The sequence below is a fragment of the Alligator sinensis genome, unplaced genomic scaffold (genome assembly GCF_000455745.1).
Source record: "Alligator sinensis unplaced genomic scaffold, ASM45574v1 scaffold281_1, whole genome shotgun sequence".
NCBI lineage: Eukaryota > Metazoa > Chordata > Crocodylia > Alligatoridae > Alligator > Alligator sinensis.
Window position 1 is genome coordinate 1,001,938 of NW_005842306.1, and position 20,082 is coordinate 1,022,019.

The 20,082-nt window shown below is 39.0% G+C and overlaps 1 protein-coding gene across 1 annotated transcript in view; it reads right to left on the minus strand.

The window, feature by feature from the left end:
* Positions 1-7,206: 7,206 nt before the first annotated feature.
* Positions 7,207-20,082, minus strand: part of NRDE2 (NRDE-2, necessary for RNA interference, domain containing) — a gene marked incomplete at its 5' end in the record, with an annotated part of 44,884 nt that continues 32,008 nt past the window's right edge. The window contains 7 exon segments of the mRNA XM_025209739.1: positions 7,207-8,006; positions 8,610-8,681; positions 12,826-12,964; positions 14,491-15,419; positions 17,065-17,451; positions 18,007-18,182; positions 19,378-19,501. Coding sequence (XP_025065524.1) covers positions 7,881-8,006; positions 8,610-8,681; positions 12,826-12,964; positions 14,491-15,419; positions 17,065-17,451; positions 18,007-18,182; positions 19,378-19,501 — 1,953 coding nt within the window.

Genomic DNA, 20,082 nt, shown 5'->3' on the forward strand with positions numbered 1-20,082 from the left:
TAGCTGTTGTATATCAAATTACTTTCCTTTGCTAGTTTTAAACCCTTCTCCTGCTAATTTCAGTGGGTGCCCCCTGTTTCTAATATTCTGCGATTTGGTGAAAAACAGTTCCCTGTTTACTTTGTCCACATCCTTTATTTTACAGACCTCTGTCATACCCCCTCAGACTTTTCCTTTCTAAACCAGAGTCCTAGCCTTTTTTTAATTTCTCCTCATATGGCATCTGCTCCATACCCCTGATCATCTTGGTTGACCTTCTCTGTAGCTTTTCTAATTCTACTACATCCTTTTGGAGATGCAGAGACCAGAACTGCACACAATATTCAAGATGTGGCACACTACGGAAGTTTACTGGCATTATGTTGTTCTCTGTTTTACTTTCTATTTCCTTCTTAATAATGCTTTAGTCCTGGGGACTAAGACAGCAGCAAGGTGCATCATTGAAAATTTTAGCAGATGTGTGGGGAGTAAGGGGGAAGAAACAACTGTATCAACTCACCACAGTAACGATTGCTCTATTTTTTTTTAATGTTTTAAATAAAGTTGGGGACTGGGTTCCTGAGAATTGCTGTTACCAATAACTTATTCAAGATTAAAACCACCTTGGTTTTGTGAAGACCTGGAATTTCAAGTTCATACAATTCATGCTTCCGTCCTGGTAAATGTCTAGCCAGCACTTAATTCAACTCCATGTGTGTCCAAGATACTTCAGGCCTAATGAAGTGGGCCCCACATAAACCCTGACATGGCTACACATTTGTGACCTCCATTTATTGTAATTTATTATTAAGCTAAGAACAAAGCCACATGCCATTAAATAAATCCACAGCTAGCTGCTGTGACCATAATACCTTTTTACATTATTTCTGATTTTTCCTAACTGCTGGGTCCAGGTCTCTGTCCCATTATATTTAAATCCCAACAAGATTATCCCAAACCTCCTGAAGGATCACTCCATAAGCTTGAGTTCTCACAGCAGCTACATCCCATTGGAACCATATATCCAGCTGTTCATCAAGCAGAAACATGCACGAGCACAGAGGACAACTGTTAGATAAGCAGGACCTACACTGTGGAACTGGCCTCCAAATGAGAGGACAGTGGAGCTGGACTTTGGCATTTTCAGAAACAAATCAGAACTTGTTTCTTCAACTTACATTCACTGCAGCAATTTCTGCCCCAAACATTTACTCACCCCTCACAAAGCAAAACAAAAAATGCCCTTACAACTCCAGATTCTACCCCAAATGTAGAAAAGGATGAGACACACTATTTTGTTAATTTAGAGAAGTGTTTTGAATAGGATCCATGAACATGTAATGTGTGTTAAAGGAATAAAATTAATAACATAAATTAAGGGTGGAAAAAAATTACTAAGTTATACACATGCCAAATGTCTGCTCCAATGTCCAGCTATCCTCACAGTCAAGGCAGAGTGTTTCCCTGCAGCATGTCCTGCATGGCTTTGACCATTTTATTTTATAAAATACCTACATCTCAGATTTGGGAGATATATTCACACAAAGGGGTGTCTCATTCACCAAGTCAAGACAGACAGAAACAAAGTGACAAGTGACACTCTTTCAGCCACACCTAAAAACAGCAGTTAGTCATGCTGAAAAGAAAATCTGCTGGTACAATAGTGCCTATTTTAGCACTCTCTAGAGCTGGAAGTAGCAGTCCTGTTATAGAGGCTGGCCATGATTTGAGCATGGGGCAGAGAGGGGAAGGATGACTTTCCACCATACTCACTTTCCTGAGCTCAGTACAGGTGGGGAAAAAATTAAACCCCAAATATACATCAATATCTCATATAGATAAGTTTCTAAAATGCACCTGCCTGGCAGTAGAATGCATCAGCTGTTTACCAGCGCACAGCCACAAAATTAAATGATGGAGAGGAACTGAAGTGGGGGAACAATAAATTAAGTCACTTGAAATGGCATGTGTACTGCAGTGATGAACTGGATTCATGTACCAGCATGCTTAATAGGACAGTGAAGACAAATGACAAATATTTTCCTTACAGAGACTTACATTGGTTGCAGTTCACAGTGAAGTTGTCATAGCCCTGAAAGATGGCTTCACATATTCCACACCTGTTCAAGTGACAGGTCACATATTCATTGTACTGGCAGATGGCATCTTCACAGTTCTCATGAGCAGGCAATGCATCTGAGCACTCATCATCTAAGAGCAAGGTTTGCTTTCATTAAACAGTATCTTTGGTCTTCCTGGTAACTGGCATTTCCCAATTAACTGCTCCAAATATCACTAGAGAATCTCAGTCATACAAATAGTCTTGGGAATGAGACTTCAGATTTAAAGACAAGTCCTGTTCTAAATAATATGATTAAAAAGTGAAATGAAAGCAAATACAGAAATGTGGGAATAACCCCCAATATATAGATCTGAAAGTGCTTTAAAAAGCAGTTGATAACATTAACCCCAAACTGAGGCCCATTCAGGGATGTGATTTACTCAAGGTCACTCAGCAAATTGGTAGGGCAGAGCTGGAATCTGGAGCGAGCTCTCCTAATTCCCAGCGCAGTGGACGATCCACTATCCTACACTACTTCCTAAATACTGTTAGCTGAGAGTCAAACCCCAAGCTCTTTCCAGTCCTTTAAAACTAAATGGATTTGGGGTAATCAAGCTTCCCAGAAAAACTTAAAACCCCTGAGAGATTCTGGAAAGAAAGGGGAGGAAAATGCAAACCACTATTCCACTTCAAAGGCAAATAGAACAGAGTTTAAAAGACATCTTGCAATGAAATCTGCACCATCCAGAACCACAGACAGCAAGCCAATGTTCAGTAAAGAAACATCTGCTAAGTTCCCTTTTGAGCAGTGAGAAAAAAAAAAACCAGTTATTCAGTGTTACTACCAAGCATTGGCTTAAGTCCCTCTTGCTTACCTGGAACAGGAAACACCCAGCAGATTAATTCTAAAACGACAACTAAAAACAAAGCCCTGTGGAAATGTGTCCTCCTCTTTGCCATGTAAAACAGAAGCAGTTAATCTCAGAGCAGTTCTGAAGTCTCTGTTTCCATGTTTGCCTCCGAGTAGCTGGCAGCCTAATGCAACAGTCAGTTCCAGTTCATTAAAACTCGTTTTTCATTATATCTTCTAGGCACAGTTAGTTACAGAGGTGTGGAGCTACATATTTTAAACCCAAAATAACGTAGGACATTTAGAACTGAACACAAGCACTGTGCGTTTTAGTTCTCTGGCTTTTTTTCCTCCGCACAAAGCACTATTTGAAGGAAAGAGACAACTTGCGGTATGTGCATGTGCAGCTCATGAATTTTCTGAGTCGTTATGAAATTGTCAGTGAATTCTCTTGAATCGCTCAACCTGTCTGTGCGCGTCCCCCATGGGCTAGGAAGGCTGAGACACCTCTCTGCCACTCAGGACAATGGTGAGTCATTAGAAATCAATGACTCAGGTGTGTATTACCTTTACCCAAGCTTCAAGAAGAGACTTCCTTCTGTTATCTGAAGTGAGGGAAAACTGTGAACAGGAGAAAGTTGCTAAAGGCAAGCAAAGCAGCCAGGTGACAGAAGGAGGCATGTTAAGGAGGTCTTAGACAGACGCACAGGAAACTGGACAGAAAGTGAAGTGGCTGAGCTGGCTTCTGGAGCATTGCAAGACCCGGTACAGCAGTAGCAGTGATCAAGGTCAGAGAAAACAAAACATGAGCTACTGCATGCTTTCCAAATGCAGGAGGATATGCATGGACATGAGGCCAAAGCAGGCCTCAAAAATAAACCTGACCTACGTATGAATTCCTCACATAAGTATGTGGGCCAGATGTGCACTCCTGCCAGAAGATGGGAGGGGGAAATGGCTGTACAAGGTGTAAGATAATCCAGTACCAAGATAAGGCTAGAATGGGAACGGCCAGGTCAGAGTGTTAACCATTCATGGTACAACATTCAAGAGACAGATGGAATGCAATCTGGAATTTGATCGTGTATAAAAGGGGAACTGGAAATCAGTTGGGGGATCCTGTGTTGTGCTGTGCAGACTACCTTTTCACAAGTACAAATGCCTTAACTCTTGGTCTGATGTGCTTGTTAGGCCTAAGCGTCTTAGGGCTGTGTTTGTAGACATTAAACCTGGCTGAATCTTTGCCACTGAACTGAATCTTTAAGATTGGTGTTTGGAATCTCCTTGCTGCAACTTGTCAACACTGCAGTTCCTGAGACTTTAACACTGATAACACATCAACAACACCCGACAAGGACAACAGCAACAACACTGATAACCCCAGATGATATCTTTTCTCTGATGATTAGACGCTTTCTTCTAATTTGCATCTTGGCTATATGTATTCATGGCCAATCTACACCTGCTTTATCTCACTCCAAAATAATCCATCGGCTTCATTCAATTTTTTTCCTCTCTGGAGTCTACCCTGCTGCTCTTCCCCCCCAGACAGAGAATAAGCCACACTCCTCTTCACCTTGGTTCACAAGGCTCAAGTCAAGCTTTTAACTTCTCCTCTTAAAACAGTCACTCCCTTGATCACCATTGAAGCCCTTCCCTGCATCTGTTCCTACTGAGATGTGTCTGTCTTTCTTGAATGTGGGTGACTGGGATCATGCAAACTGTTCCAGGTGAGAGCTCCACCACTGCAATCAGCTTGCTAATTCCACGAGTAAAAAAGTTAGAATGATTAAAAAAAAAAAAAAAAAAAAAATCATAAGCTTCCCCCCACCAAAAATCCATGAAATTAAAAAAAAAAGTTGTCCATGTGTTTTCTGATTTTTGAGGCTGGGCTCATGGAAGAAATCAGCTTCATTGTGCATTGCATGGCTCTGGATTCAAAATTCAACCTTAAAAAAAAAGGCAAAACAATATGGCCATCTGAAAAAGGAGGGAATTCCCCACTCTGTTTCCTGCTCTTCCACTCCCCTGCCCCATTCACATTCTTTCCCCATATTTCTTAAAGTTTCCTGTCCTTTCCGTATTTCCTTTCCCCCCCTCAGCTGGTAGTCCTTCACACATTCTCCCTATGTTCCCTTTCCTTCTTTCTTTGCTCTTCTGAATTTTCTACCTGTTTCATAAAGTGCCCTGAATTTCACCCCAACTTCTTCAAGTTTCCTATTCAGTTTTCTGAATTTATGGTGCTGTTCCCCACAACCTCCAAGAAACTCGACATCGGGCTTATTGTGAATATTGAGAGGTGGTTGCCGTTTTCACCAAGGGCAGCCTCACTTCCACAGGAAAACCTGTCAAGGCATACAAACATCTTAACCAAGGACATCCCAGTGGTAACCTTCATTCAAAAGGGATGTTTCTAGACTAGTGATTCCCAAAGGGTGGTGCTATGGCACACTAGTGTATGGCAAGCGACAGAGGTGTGCCATGAGATCCCCGTGTGATGAGGTTTTTCGTAGATTTCATAGACGTCAGGGATGGGACCTCGGAAGATCATCAAGTCCAGCCCCCCATCCGAAGGGCAGGAAGTCAGCTGGGGTCATAGGATCCCAGCAAGATAAGCATCCAATTTACTCTTGAAGGTGTTCAATGTAGGTGCTTGAACCACCCCCGATGGCAGGCTATTCCAGACCTGGGGGGCTCGGACAGTAAAGAAATTCTTATGTCCAGCCTTGCAGGAGTTTATAACCGTTCAACCTTGTCATCCCTTGGGGCACTCTGGTGAACAATCATCCCCCTAGATCCTGGTGAACAACCCTGATAAAAACTTATAGGTGGCCATCAGATCACCCCTGAGCCTGCGCTTTTCCAGGCTGAAGAGTCCCATAGCTCCCAGCCTCTCATCATAAGGTCTGTTTTCCTGACCTGTGATCATGCGCATGGCTCTTCTCTGGACTCTCTCAAGTTTCTCCACATCCTTTTTGAATTGTGGGGCCCAAAACTGGATGCAATACTCCAGCTGCAGCCTCACCAAGGCTGAGTACAAGGGGAGAATTAGATCTAGATCCATGACTCTCAACTAGGGTGCTGCAAAATTCATAAAAGTTATGGAGAAGGGTCTTTAGATTAAAAAGATTGAGAATCACTGATATGAAGACTAATTCTATGCTTACAGAAAGATATATTTGGTGTCATTCTTTTAAAAGTACATCTCACAGCACTGGTCTGATTTCCTCTGGCCTGGGAATAAAATAGGTTATGTTTTGAAACACGAGGCACAGACACACACACATACACACCCTTTTTAGGCACAAGAGTGGTGTGCGCTCCCAGAAAAGTATACCCTGGGTATCAAAAGCTCAGGACCCACTGTTTAAGAAGCATCTTGCAGGTACCTGTTCTTGGACCAATGCAATTCAATCTCCTATCAATGATAAAGGAAATATAAAATCATTGTTTCTGAAGTTTGTAGATGACACAGAAGTTGGAACATAAGTTAAATAAGGACATAAAAGTTCCATAGAGCAATCTATATTTCATAGTAACCTGAGCTTATTTTAATAAGTGTTTTAACAATGTATTAATGCAAACATCTGCAGAAATACGAAGAACAAACTAACACTAGCCACATTTACAACAAGAGGAACAGTATCCCAGACAGCAACTGCATTGAAAGGGCTGGGGGTTATAGAATTTGTAACAGTCAGTTGCATGTGACCTAGTACTGCAGTGCTATGGCTAAGAGGTCCAATCCACCTGCAAAGCAGGAAGATATTAAGTAAGACTGAGGAAGTGGTTTTATCATTGTATACAGCTCTGTTCAGTAAATACATGGAGACAACAAGATGAAAACACAGCTCCTGACCACTTGCAGTCTTAAGGATGTTAAACTCAGCATCTTTTCATTATTTAGCTCTTTCTACCTACCTAAATTCCCTATTCACATTCATGTTTGCTTTTTTATTTCCCAATATGTATGTTGCTCTATTGTTAATACTGAATGTAGCAACAATTCATGTCAGTCTGTAAAGCACATTGTTATCCTTGGATAAGGGCTACTATCAAACAACCACACAGTCTTAACTTGCCTATTCACCTTAGAGATAAGCATCTTAAAACAGAACAGACCATTATGTCTGTGAAGAAAAATGCATGATTACACGATGTGTGTGTGAGGCCAATGAGGCAAGCTAATTAAAATAGCTTATGTATTTAAAAAAAAACTATGTTAAAAAAAGTGATATGTAATAATAGTGAAGTTATATGTATTTTTCCATCAAAGGTACCTCAAGAATCAAAAAGAATCCAAGGCCCAACCAAATAAAAAAATGTCCAATATATTTTTCATGAATATTTACATTGCAATGGTCATTTATCAATATGTACAAATGCAAATCCAAAACTGTTTCATCAAACAAAGTTTCAGCTAATTGTTGTTTGAGTGATGGTGGCGGCTGCCACATGTGAGCTCCTCCCCGCCACATCTAGCTAGCCAGAAATTCCAGTTAGCCAAGTGTACTGGTTACTAAAATGCTGGTTAATACAGCTTTTACTGTACTGTATGTGGATCTTATATACATGCACATCATGTTGCTATTTAGCTTGTTGACTGCAGCAGATTGTAGAAGACATGTACGGCAGATGTTACTTCCTGCGTTGCTTGGCAAGCTGCAGTAGGCATGTACTGACTCTACTGAATTCTGGGAAATGTCATTTTAAACAGTAATGTAAGCAATGCAGAAGAACCCCAACAGCAAATTAGGTCTCAGTAGTCTCATTTTCTGGATGCCACTGCACTTTGCAGAAAAACAGAAGTTTTCACATATGCAACAAAGAGCACCACAAGATACTTACAGCAGGATTACTGCACAGCAGCAGCAAAGTTTAGCTAATTATTCTTAGTGAAAAAGTATGTGCATAGTATATTAAAGACCTAGGTTCAAATTGGCTTCTCTCACATCTTTTCCATGTGTTTCACTGTTGTACAAATTTATTTTAAACTTCTAGTAGCAGCTCCAGCTCTTCTATTGGTACCCGGACTCTTAATTCTTTTTCAGTCATTAAGTCAAGCATCTCTTGCAGCTGATCTGAAAGATATTCTACCGCATCTATATACAGCACCTGTGAAAACAAATTTAAAATGAACATTCATTCTGACATCCTTCTGTTATAGCAGGAAAAAAACTGGACAAAGAGAAGCACCCATTTAGTAGATACAGCCAACAAGGAATATTACTACAAAAAGTAAAGATAGGATTAGCATTTCTGTAGTGACAAGACTATGGACTATAAATGACTAACTATATCATTCCACATCAACCTACAACCAAGTAGAGGGGCTGAGGATTGTTTGATCTCCCATCAACAGTGGATGAGTTGCAGGTGCTCCCTAATTTGGTTTTTCTAGTCTCTGAATTCCCTTTATTTCATCTATATATGTCTCTTACTGAAGTGATTACAGCATTCAAGGCAATATCACTCCAGGGCTACATAGAGGAAAAATTTATTTCTCTCTCTCTCTTTTTTTTTTTTTTTTTGCTTATTTGCCCTGAAAATTCATTTCTCATTTGCAGTTAACCTTGGAAATCTTTTCACAGTAAAGCTCCTCATAATTTTGATTTCATTTCCAAACATGTAGTAACAGGACAACTTATATTCAAAGTTTCTCCAATATTCTATTTCTAAAACATCATTCTTTACGACTGGTTTAATTTTTTAACCTACCTTTGCCCAAGGACAGTTTTGAATGGCTTTATAAAATACTCCTTTGCTTCTTTCTTTATTTCCTAGAGAAACCTGTGAGAGGGTAAAAAGCCATATTTCAAATAAATTGTGGGTCCTGAAGCTATAAAAATGATTATCTGCAATTATTACTTTCCTTGAGGCAGAAAAGCTACCATTAAAAAGTTCACATCAATAGTTTCCTTGGACCAATCCTTATGACCAATCACTGTACCAGACATGTAATTTAGTATCTTACACTGACAGTAGATTCTGTTATACAAGCAATACCTTTAGAAGTTATATGGTGACTTTTCATAACTTGCAAGCAGCAGAGGAGCAATGACCGGCAGAAAGACCCTCTGTTTAACATTTCACTTGAAAAACAGCATCTGTCTAGTACTAAATGACATGACTGAACAAGAGCACAAATCAGAGTGCAGAACTGAAACCCACAATTCTGAAGCAAGTATACTATCATCTGAGCTACACTAACTTTGGCTATAAATCTCTTGGTTCAGGAGATTGTGGCTCTTCCTTCTCCTTAAAGGGCTATAAAAACCTAGTTATTTCATTTCCACAATTCCTCCATTGGCAAATTTTCAGAAAAAAACTGTTCTCCATTTGTGCATGCAGTTGTAGTATATATAAAACATTACTGTATTTAAGTAACATTTACAAGCATAAAACATTTTATTCTATAAAAGGTTTATATGCAAATGTTTTTTCACCTGTATACAACGCACAACATGGCACAAAAATTCTGTCCATGTAATTGAGCACATGGAAATTAAACATACAAAGGAAAGATGGGTGAGGCCTTTTGGAAACCTGCCTCCTTGCATCTCCATAAATCTACATAATTGAGTTAGTATATACCTGAAAGTAGTAAAATCTTCTTCCTACAAGTGCCAGCTGGGATTTCTGATGACTGAAGCAAGTACAGAACATTCCAGCTATAATGAGCTTTAAATCAGAAGGATTAAGGAGACTGGAATTTTCAATGTGTAAAGATTTTAATGATTTCTACCAAATGAAATTTTTAAAATTGGACAGGTTTAAAAAGAGCTCATGTGAAGGAAATTCCATGGCAAGCCAGACCTAAGCAGCGTCTTCATGCAGAACAACAGTTCTGAAATGCCTTGCAGTGCTCAGGGAAGAGGAGATTCTTCAATAGCAGGTGACATCATGTTTTTTCTTGGTCTCACTGCATTAATATTAGGACTAAAAATCAGCAGCACCCCTTGCTAAGTGCAGGACTACTTTGTTACATGGTGAAACGTTACTTGTAAATACCTGCACCTCTTTGGCTTCACTGAATCCTTGGTATTTCATGATAAAATTACTTTCCATTGCTGAACAAAAACACATTTTGCTTAGCAGAACCCTCTCTCAGAACTAAGCACTAAAATGTCTCCTCTGGTTCTTCAAACAATTCTCAGTTTCACTGTCTAATAATTTCCTGAGGAATAATGGGATTTTATGGGAAAGGGATTACTGATTAAAAAAATATACATAACAAGATGGACTTTGTCCAAAATATTTAAGATCTAGTATTTAAAAATACATCATAATAAATGGTGGCAAGATCTACCAGCTTTTGGCCAGACATTAAAACATGGCAGTTATGACTTCACATAAGTGGTTATTATCTATATGTAGTGCTGAATGCTTTTGCCACTCTGCAGAAACTTTTCAGGGCTGTTGATGCTAGGGAAAACAATGTTTTGTGTGTTATTCTTCTATGATATCTGCCTTCTTATCTTGGTGAAAATTAAGTGACTGATGATGGCAAATGTGCTTGGGAGATTTTTGCTTTTGCATTTATGTGAAAATAAATCCAACTCTCAGCTTGTACAATACAATGGTAATTCAATTTAGCTGTAGGCTGCTACATATCCAAAAAAACCATTAAATAATTCTTTTATGAGCTAATGTTATGGTTGTAAAAGATTAAGAGTCCTGGACAAGATGTCTTCTTATGCACAAGAGGCATTATTTATTTTTCCTACTAGCACTTCTACTAGTGGCTTTTCAAGACACTAACAGGATGTATAATGTGGTAGAAAAGGTTCCACTTTAGACAAATTCTAAGAATTACTCTGTGCTTTCATGCCTCTGTTCTTTTTCCAGTCACGTTAAAAGTGGTGTACCAAGTCGGGCTGTCTTCCACTGATTATGGAGTTGACTTTAGGCATTTTTAAGGTAAGATGCAGACCAGTAAACAACACAGCTAGTTTTTAAATCAACATTTTTGGATATTGTTATTTAGTATAACTTTTACAAATATCTGTGCATTAACACTGTCATGACAAAATTTCAAAGGGAAAAGCAACTAATGTTTCATGGCAAGCTGCCAAATATACAGCTTATTACATGTTTTCTCTTTTACTAACCCAGCTTTTTCTTCACCAAGTGAAATCTTGTTAGTCTCTCCACACCACCTGCACTTCTCATTTTGTCTGTTTCCTCTTCTAATTATCCGTGCACTTCCGATTGATTCCAGCCTACCATTTTTTTCCAGCCTACTGTTTTTATTCCACTTAAAATGTCAGTTTCCTTACCCTAGATTTCTTATTTAATACTGTGCCAGATACCTTGCTTCCCCTTTCACAGTATGGTTCATTTTTCATAATGTTGTAAAGGGAAACAATATAGAATATCAGACAGTAGTGTAATGTGGGATGGACAAGCAGGGTACATGCCCTGGATGCCACCTAAGGGGAGAGAAGCCAGAAGGGTTGGGGAGAGGTGGACGGAAGAGGGTGAGAGAAAGGTACATATTTTCTATGCTGTAACTCTGGTGGGAAGGAACAGTAACGAAGAAAATATTTGAGGAGAGCAGATCAGACAGTTCCAATGTTTGCAGTTTCTTATTCTACCATTAGCGATTTACCCACAAACAAATACATCAAGGCTCTGTCCCTGTCACTCATAATCCAGACATGACGTGATCTAAATGCCAAACAGATACTCATGTAGAGCAGACTGAATATTAACTTCACAATAAAAAATACACTCAAATATTTTCCCTTTCTGAATGATCTATAGAATGGATTTCCCAGCCCACTGTGGCTGTCATAGAATACATATCCATTTTGACTCTGCCCACATAAAATTCAACAATACCAAAGAGATAACCAGAATAAGCATATCTGATACCCAGCCAAGCAGCTGCAGTTAAATCTAAGTCCTCAGAGGACTCTCATCCACTGTATCATCTAAACCAGGGGTGTCAAGCTCACCCAGTCCCATAGGTTGGATGTAGGTTGTGGGGCCAGCATACAGGGCCGGTCCAGCATGGGCAGCTCATGCAGCAAACAGCCTGGAGCAGCCTCCCGTGCCGCATGCAGCACATGTCAGGTTCAAGCCATATGTGCCTCTCAGCGGTATAGGGGCTCATGCTATATGTGGCACATGGGGCCAGCATGGGGCGCATACTGCATACACTGCCCGCATCAAACCATGTGCTGGCCCCCGAGCCAGAGTGCATGGCTGGTCCAGTGCAAGCACTGCATAGAAGGGCAGGGCCAGGGCCAGCACATGCCGCATGGGTCAGTCCAAGATCTACGGGACAGATCCTAGGGCTCTACAGGCTGGATCCGGCCCCCCTGGTTTAAAATGAACCAAGTTGAATTGTGCATAAAAGTCTCTATTTGCTTTCTGTCTTCTCTATCTGCCCCTATATCCTTATAACAAAAGACTATCTACTTTAAGTTCTTCAGATACAGTATATTTTTCCTCTACTTTTCATTCACCCACTGACAGTCTTTCTGGGATTCCATATTCTTGAACAGAGGAAACCTTAATATGGTTGTAAAGCCTACTATGGAAGGGAATGAGGAATCATTAGGTAGAAATTAAATGAGAAGTATAGATTAAGGGTAAGCAATTGAATATTTATCCACTCCTGAATGCTTAAGAAGTGTCTACCACATGATGACCACTGGTATGTGAAGTCACTGTTTTCCCAGGAGAAACCGCGAGCATACAGATGTCCAGGCTTTTTCTCTCAGAGGAAAAATGCTGCTTCAGGAGAAAAATAACCAGAAAACAGCCAGGGTTAAATCACTAACCAGGAGAGTTTCTCCTGAGAGAACAGATATCTGTACATGCTGTATGCTGCTAAGGTAATACCAAACCCAACCTGATGCCCAGTATTAAATCAGCCATTCCAAATACAGCAAATATAACAATATAAAGTCTGTTCTCATCTCACCAGAAAGTTCAAATACATTCTCCACAGCAATGGACAATGGGCACCATTTTCACTCTGAACTGCATGATCAAATAAAGCTATGATCCGATTTGTTAATCCAGTTTCAGGAATGGTTGAATATATTTCTCCAATATTTGCCCTGAAACAGAAGAGCAGACAATACAGACATCAGCTGAACAACTGTGTTCTGATGAAGAAGGCAGTTATTTCCCTGTCGATCTTCCCCAGAAAATAGCACAAATGTATTATAGGAGAAACACAATTCTTTTTGTGAATACAGAATCTCAGTGAGGAAACTAGAATGGAACATCTGCTTATCCAGTTAGTAATTTTTAAAACATAAATAAGTTAAAAAAAGGTCAATGAAGTATTTATTTTAATTTGTGGAAATGATCTCTGGCAAACTGAAGAACTTATACTACTAAATAATGCAGAGCTGAGAAAGTAATTCTTTCTGGGTCATTCTTTCTGAATAGAATATAACCTGAAGACACTAGTCTTCAATCGTGTTATAGTGCTATTTTTCTAACATTTTAGCCTCTGTATAGAACTAAATAAACACAGCAAAATAAAAAGGCTAATAGTTTTTAACTTAAAAAAATCAAATACTCTCAAGACTGGGCAACACATTTAAATTGTATAATGTACATGCTGTGCTCTACCCAGGAACAAACTAAAGAATGAATAACTTAACAATTCTGAATTTTCATAGGGAAAACAAAGTGCAATGCCATCAGTGATTAGAGATAAAATATTTTGGCCATTTAAAGAAACACTGCTGTTCTCACCCTCTGTCACCTGTCACTACAGTCCCAAGGATGAATCCCAACGAAGTTTCCTTTGATAGCAGGCTTAGCCTTGGGAAAAAATATCCCATTTTACCCTTGATGGAGTCAGGCACTGTCATCTTTAATCCTCTGAAAGTACATGTCTGAAGCTGATTTATCTGAACCTTTGCCTTACTTTTTCCATTTAGCTCATTAACAAGCTCCTACAGCCTCCTTTAAAATTAACCACATGCATTCTGCCAGGCATCAATACAGAACTCAACAGGGACACTAAGCCACTCACAATATTCATAAAAGATACTACAGAGTTTCCCTTTCAATCTCAGGAATATTTGTAATATTTTATACATGACTAATTAGCTATCTGTATATTTGTCCTGCAATAGTTTCACAAAGAATAGGCTATTTCATATTTAAAATCAGTTATTAAAGATTAATTTATGTATTTATGATAATGTCATCAAGCATTTAAAAATCATCTTCAAATATCAATAGTTAAAGTCTAACACAGTGTCAGGCTGTAGCCAAGAGCGAATCATAGATTACAATATGCCTGGCTCCCTATACATTTTGTGGCCCATAGGATTTTCATTACAATCTATGACTGCATTATACTGACAAGGCACAGCTCATGGGCATCACTGTCACCAGTGTAGCAAGATCTTGAGGCAAGAGAATGGGACGATAACCAGGAGACCCACCTTCTATTCATAACGCTGCAGCTGCTTCAGTGGGTGGTCTTAAACAAAACCAGCTACAGTTTTCCCATCTATACAATAAACATAATAAAAGTACCCAGGCTCCTTTGTAAAGTGATTTGATAGCTACAGAGGAAGCCAGAGAGTATTATTTTTCTCAGAAGTTGTTAAGATATTACCTCTGGACATTCTCCACAAGCTTTTTTCTCATTTCCTCTGCTTGAATTGCAAATAGCCATGGCTCTAGGGACTCTGTGGATCTTGTGACAGCATGAAAAAATCTTCGTGCTTTGCTAGCATTGTGAGACTTCCTTTGGATTTGGATATATGACCTCCAAAGAGCCTGGTTGCTAGGATACAGCTTCAAAGCCTCTGTTAGTGCCTCTCGCAGAGGATTCAAAGAGTAAACGCTGATTTTCATGTGATATTGGAGTAAATTTGTGTGCATCATTGTGACAGCCTCAAGAGGAGTGGCGAAGTTCTGAATGCCAAGATTTTCTCCAACACGTTCACATTTCTGCAGACTAAGACCTTTCAGTTTTTCAGAAATCTGTTTATATATTAGTACAGCAGCATCGATTCCAACAGTCAAATACTGAAAGAGTGCATAGCAACCAACCAAACTAACCATTTGGCTCCAACTGTTGGCTTGACCCTGGCTAGAAATTGGTGTCATACTTAAATAGTCTTGTAGTGCATGCTCGTATGTCTTTCGAGCTTTCAAGATGTTCACAGATAATGCTTGTCCACTATAGGGTACATATGGTCCACTTTCAACCAGCTTGGTTAATATATGAACGGTACGTGACATGACCATTCCTTCTAGACTTTCCAGCAGCTCAACTTCCAGTTGAGCATAAAGAAGACTCAAATTACAGAGTTGGGAATTTCTCATCCCTTCAGTTCCTGCCATGCAAAGAGCTGCATCAAACACTTTTCTAGCGTCATCTATGTTGCCAAGCAACCACTCCAGGTAGGCATACAGTTTCCAGAGGGAAAGATTGTTTCGATTCTCAGATGCCTTAAGGAGATTCTTGGCTAGCCTTTTGCTCTTCTTTCCCTGTAACTTTAATTTCTTCTTGTTTTTTGCTTGGAGGCACTGAATGATCTGCATGGAGACAGATGGAATAAAATTTGGAAAAAAAAAAGATTATGGCTATTTCTGCATTGTTCAGCTTCATTAACCCATTAACAATTTCTGAATCAACAGCACTTATCACATGCCCAACCACTAAAGGAAAGTAGTCCTCATCCTCTTAGCTTCTCTTTTGCCCCAAATAAATTAATCCCCTCTCCTCTTCTCCTAACACTGTACCATGAGAAACTGTATGTTATGTTCTTAATACAGCTAATGGACACATGGAAGAGAGCATCAACATGCATTAATTGTGGCCTGGTCCATACCATGATTTTTAGCTGCTAGTGCAGTTACAACAATGTAGCTGCACCACTGCAAATGCCAAGAACGTGTTTTTTGTTGGGTTTTTTTGTTTTGTTTTTACACTTTTACTAGTGCATTTTAATCTGGTTTGAAATTGGAACAAGATGCACCATGAAACATATCTATACCACCAGCTACACCAGTGCAGCTATACTAATGGCTAAACCCCTCTGTGTAAGCAAGGCATGAATGAGACTGAATTCTCCAGTGGTCAGATCTGTTTGTCAGAGCTGAACACTTCTGCTCCCTGTGGTGCCTCTGTATGCTTCCTCCATTTCCCCAACTTTGGTAACAACAGGCAGTGGGAGTGGATGTCATAAGAGCGCTACAAACATGACAGTCTAAAACAGAGATCTCACTCCCCCTTCCAAAGCATTCTCTGTCACCGTCTTGAAATACACACAGATTACACCTGTTTACCATTGTTATCATTGATACTTATACTATAAAAGTAAAAGTAAAAGCAAAAATGTAAGTGCAAAAAGATTTTTACTTTAAATAAGGAATCTGTCAGGCTGAAGAGTAGGAGCAACGTTTTCCTGTAGAGCCAAACAGTGCTGGCAAACAGAATTAAACATCAAAGTAAGATTCCACAATATAGAATATTTTGACAGACAAAAGCGAGGGTTGGGTGGGAAAAGCCATATTGGGACTTCTTACCTGGGTCCCACTGCCTGTTCTTACTAAGGTTAGGGAGAGTCTGGGTAGGAGACGGAGGGGGGGGAAGGGGGGGGCAGCTTACAGGCACTGTGCTGCATAGAGAAAACAAGACACTGACACGCTAAGCTCTCAAGTTCAAGAAATGACAAAGTTAGAACTGGGTGTGCATTACAATAGTCTTTACTTAAATAATCAGTTTGTACATTACAAATTACAGCACACTGTTTCATCAATAATCTTATAGTTGCATGTTGTAAAATGAACCAAAAGTTCCCTTGCAAAGTTCTCATATATTACAGTGATGAGCATTTTATGTAGTGCCTTAGTTGTTTAAATTTGGATTCATCCCAAATGGCCTCATTCATTGCATCTCATGTAAAAATTATTTTCAAAGACTATCTGGCATTCACATCAGTGGATGGTATTAATATGCATCTGAAACTGTATGAAAGAGACTGCATGAAATATTTTGTTAGAAAAACATATTACAGAACCAGAAATTACTGTGATGCACATAGCCTGCACTAGTATTCCTAACTTTCGAGTGTTCCAGCCATACAAATGTTAATTTGGTTTAATAAAATACAAAACATGAAGAGCCAACAGAATGAAAACCATATACGTAAAAGAGAATATACAAATCCTTATTTACCTTTGAGATTTCATATAGTAACCAACATTCAGAAAGGTTAATCTTCTCTTTTCCCGAAAACAATGGCAGTATTATGTGAAATAGGTTTTGTATGAACTCCTCTCCTTCCTTACAATGACCAATGTGCTGTCTCCTCCTGATCATTGTGTCCATGTGGCCAATGCTGCTAACTCCAGCAAGTGATGAATAAAAGGAGGTCAATGGCCTTTCATCCAACTGCCCACTGTCAAAGATGTTGTTTTCATCCATAGCTACGTAAAGACTTGAAGGAAAAAGACTGCACCCACAGGGAACTCCCAAAAATTGCAGAAATGAGTACAACAGCTGAATCTGAAGATCTGGATTAGAAAGTTTGATTAAAGATGGCCCGAGATCATCAGATAATACCTAAAAGAAGGAATGAAACATTTATTTAAATTACAATTCAATCAAATAGCTTAGCAAGTTCAGTTATCAAAGCAGTTTTCCAAGTTCAATAAAGATTTTTGTAAATGACTATGAAATGGTGATGGAATTTGACTGAAATTAAGATGACAAAATAGATAAGTAATGGCCCCCTTGCGGTAAGACTGCAAGCTTGATTTGATGATAATGGATTTAAATTTTCCAGTTCTAAACTACTAAATGTGTGTAGCATCAGCAATGGTAATCTCTTCAAGAAACTTATAAACCAGGAGTCTAAAAATAATAGTTAAAAAATGATGCCTCTGGCTGTTTTACTCACCAACTTTCACATTGATGCTAATGTTGGAACACTTACTATCACTGTATTTCAACTTCCTCTCTCCTCATTTGCATGGGTTTAGTTTACTTATCTGTCCAAATTCCAGGACGGCATTTTTATTATTTATATTACAGTAGCACTTAGAGGTCAGAACCCTGCTATGCTAGTCAACGCGCAAGAAGTTATCACCACCCATGGTCTTATTGAATCACAGTAACCTGTCTTTCTGGGTCTTCACAATCTTCTTCAGTCTGCTTCTTTGTTTTGTCAGGCCGCCATGGGACCCAATGCCTGGCTTCACGAGAACCTTCAACATCCAGCCAAATTTCCCATTTGGGTAGCGTTTTATCCTTTATTTCTTGATCTTCATCTATATCTTCCTCATCATCATCATCTTGGGGGGGAAAAATGCACCAGAAGTTATAGGAACCCCACCAAAGACTGAAATTTGATAAATGTAAAATCCTTAAATATATAACCAAATGCCATGTTACTAGACTAGACTAGACTAGACACTTCCAGGTTCTAATATGCCTAATACACACATATATAATCCTGGTTCTGATACCAACATTCTTGTGCAGCCTAAAGCAAACTATTGCTTGCTGATATACCTCACTTGTGTGTTGTGATAATTAGCATAAGTAATGTGTTTTGAAAATGAAAAGCCATACAAGTATACAAAGTTTTATTATGGTATTAAAATGTCACAGGTTACACTTGGTACCGCTGCTTTAAAATTGGCTGATATTTTCACTAACTAAATTTACGTGCAAAGGATGACAGCAATGTAGTTAAAAGCTCATAAAATAACCATTTGTTGAAACTAGATTATACTTTACAACCTGATTTATGTTTGTTGGAAGCATAATACTATTTATTAATTACCTGACCACAAAATATTAACTCTGCACCGCTACTGTTTTCTAAGTTCAAGGAAAGAGGATCACTGCTTGCCTGAACTTCTGGTCTTTGGGCCAGATCTACTTTATCAAATGAGCATCTAAAAATGGTCAAGAAATGCCATGATTTGCACAAAACAAGGAAAACAGAGCTATTTTTAAAAACTTTTCTAGGGGACCAACCCCTGTGCTTTATTCCAAAAGGGGATGTTTTGCCATTATCTTGATAATGGAAACACCTGCCTCAAGTACAGGCTGGGCTGAGTGATGCAGACAATCATACACTCTAAAACTGCAGAATATCATGTTCAAATTCATACATGCCACCAGGCAGGCTTTACTTAAAATGTGCAACAGTGAGGTGTATCATGTCAAATGGATCAGGATCCAGGAGTGGACTGAAGACTGGTGCTGGAATATTAATAAAAAGTTTCCTGAGCTCCTGAGTTTTCAGTTGTTTTAATTTGCTAAGTGTTATTAAAAGAGGAATATGTTTCAGCTTTAACTCCATCTTGGTAAAGATTTTTGGGAGCAGCTTTAATTGTAGTTTGCAGTTGATTTTCCTTGGTCTATGCCATTTATTTAAGACACTTCAGTATTTATGGTATCCCCTAAGGTTCTCAGGATCTGGCAGGAAAGGGAAAACATGTTAAAAAAAAAAAAGTTAAAAAAACCAATGTGCTTTACCAGGCTTGCTGACAACAATCCAGCCACCCTTTTCTTGTTGATGCATCCATGCTTTCCAGCCTTTTGCTCCTTTTTCTCCAATCCGAGGCTCTCCACTGTCCCAAAATGGTTCAAAGAACTCCACCTATTATTGAGGATAAAAAAAAAAAAAAAAAACCACCACATAATCTTGACTTCACCATTGTACAATCTTTTAAAAACAACTAAGCAGTCAGTCATTTTGAATTACATGGAAGCATAAGAAGTTTTGAAGGTGTACTTTTAACAGAAATCAGCAGGCTGTAAGCTGTGCAAGAGTAGGAGGCTTTTGGAAACCTAAACCCTGGTAGAAGAGGGACAGCTTATTTAGTCACCATCCATCTTTTGACAGACAAACATTTTGTAAACATCTGTGTGGTAATAACAGTTCTAGAAATAAATACAAAGTGGGTCACCGTACTATTCCAGCGTATTTTTATGGGAACCTGGAAACTGATCAGCCGTTTCAAATAATTCAAATAATTACATATCCCAAATCCTTATTTTGGTGTTACATAGGCATATCCATATACCATAGATATTTTAGTATATCCATTAAGGAAAAAAAAAAAAGTTTTTAGTATATTTTATTTAGCTAGGGTCAGGAAGGACCTGAACAGATCATCTAGCCTGACCCCCTGCCACAGGCAGGAATGAATGCGGGGGTTACCAGACACCCAGAAACGT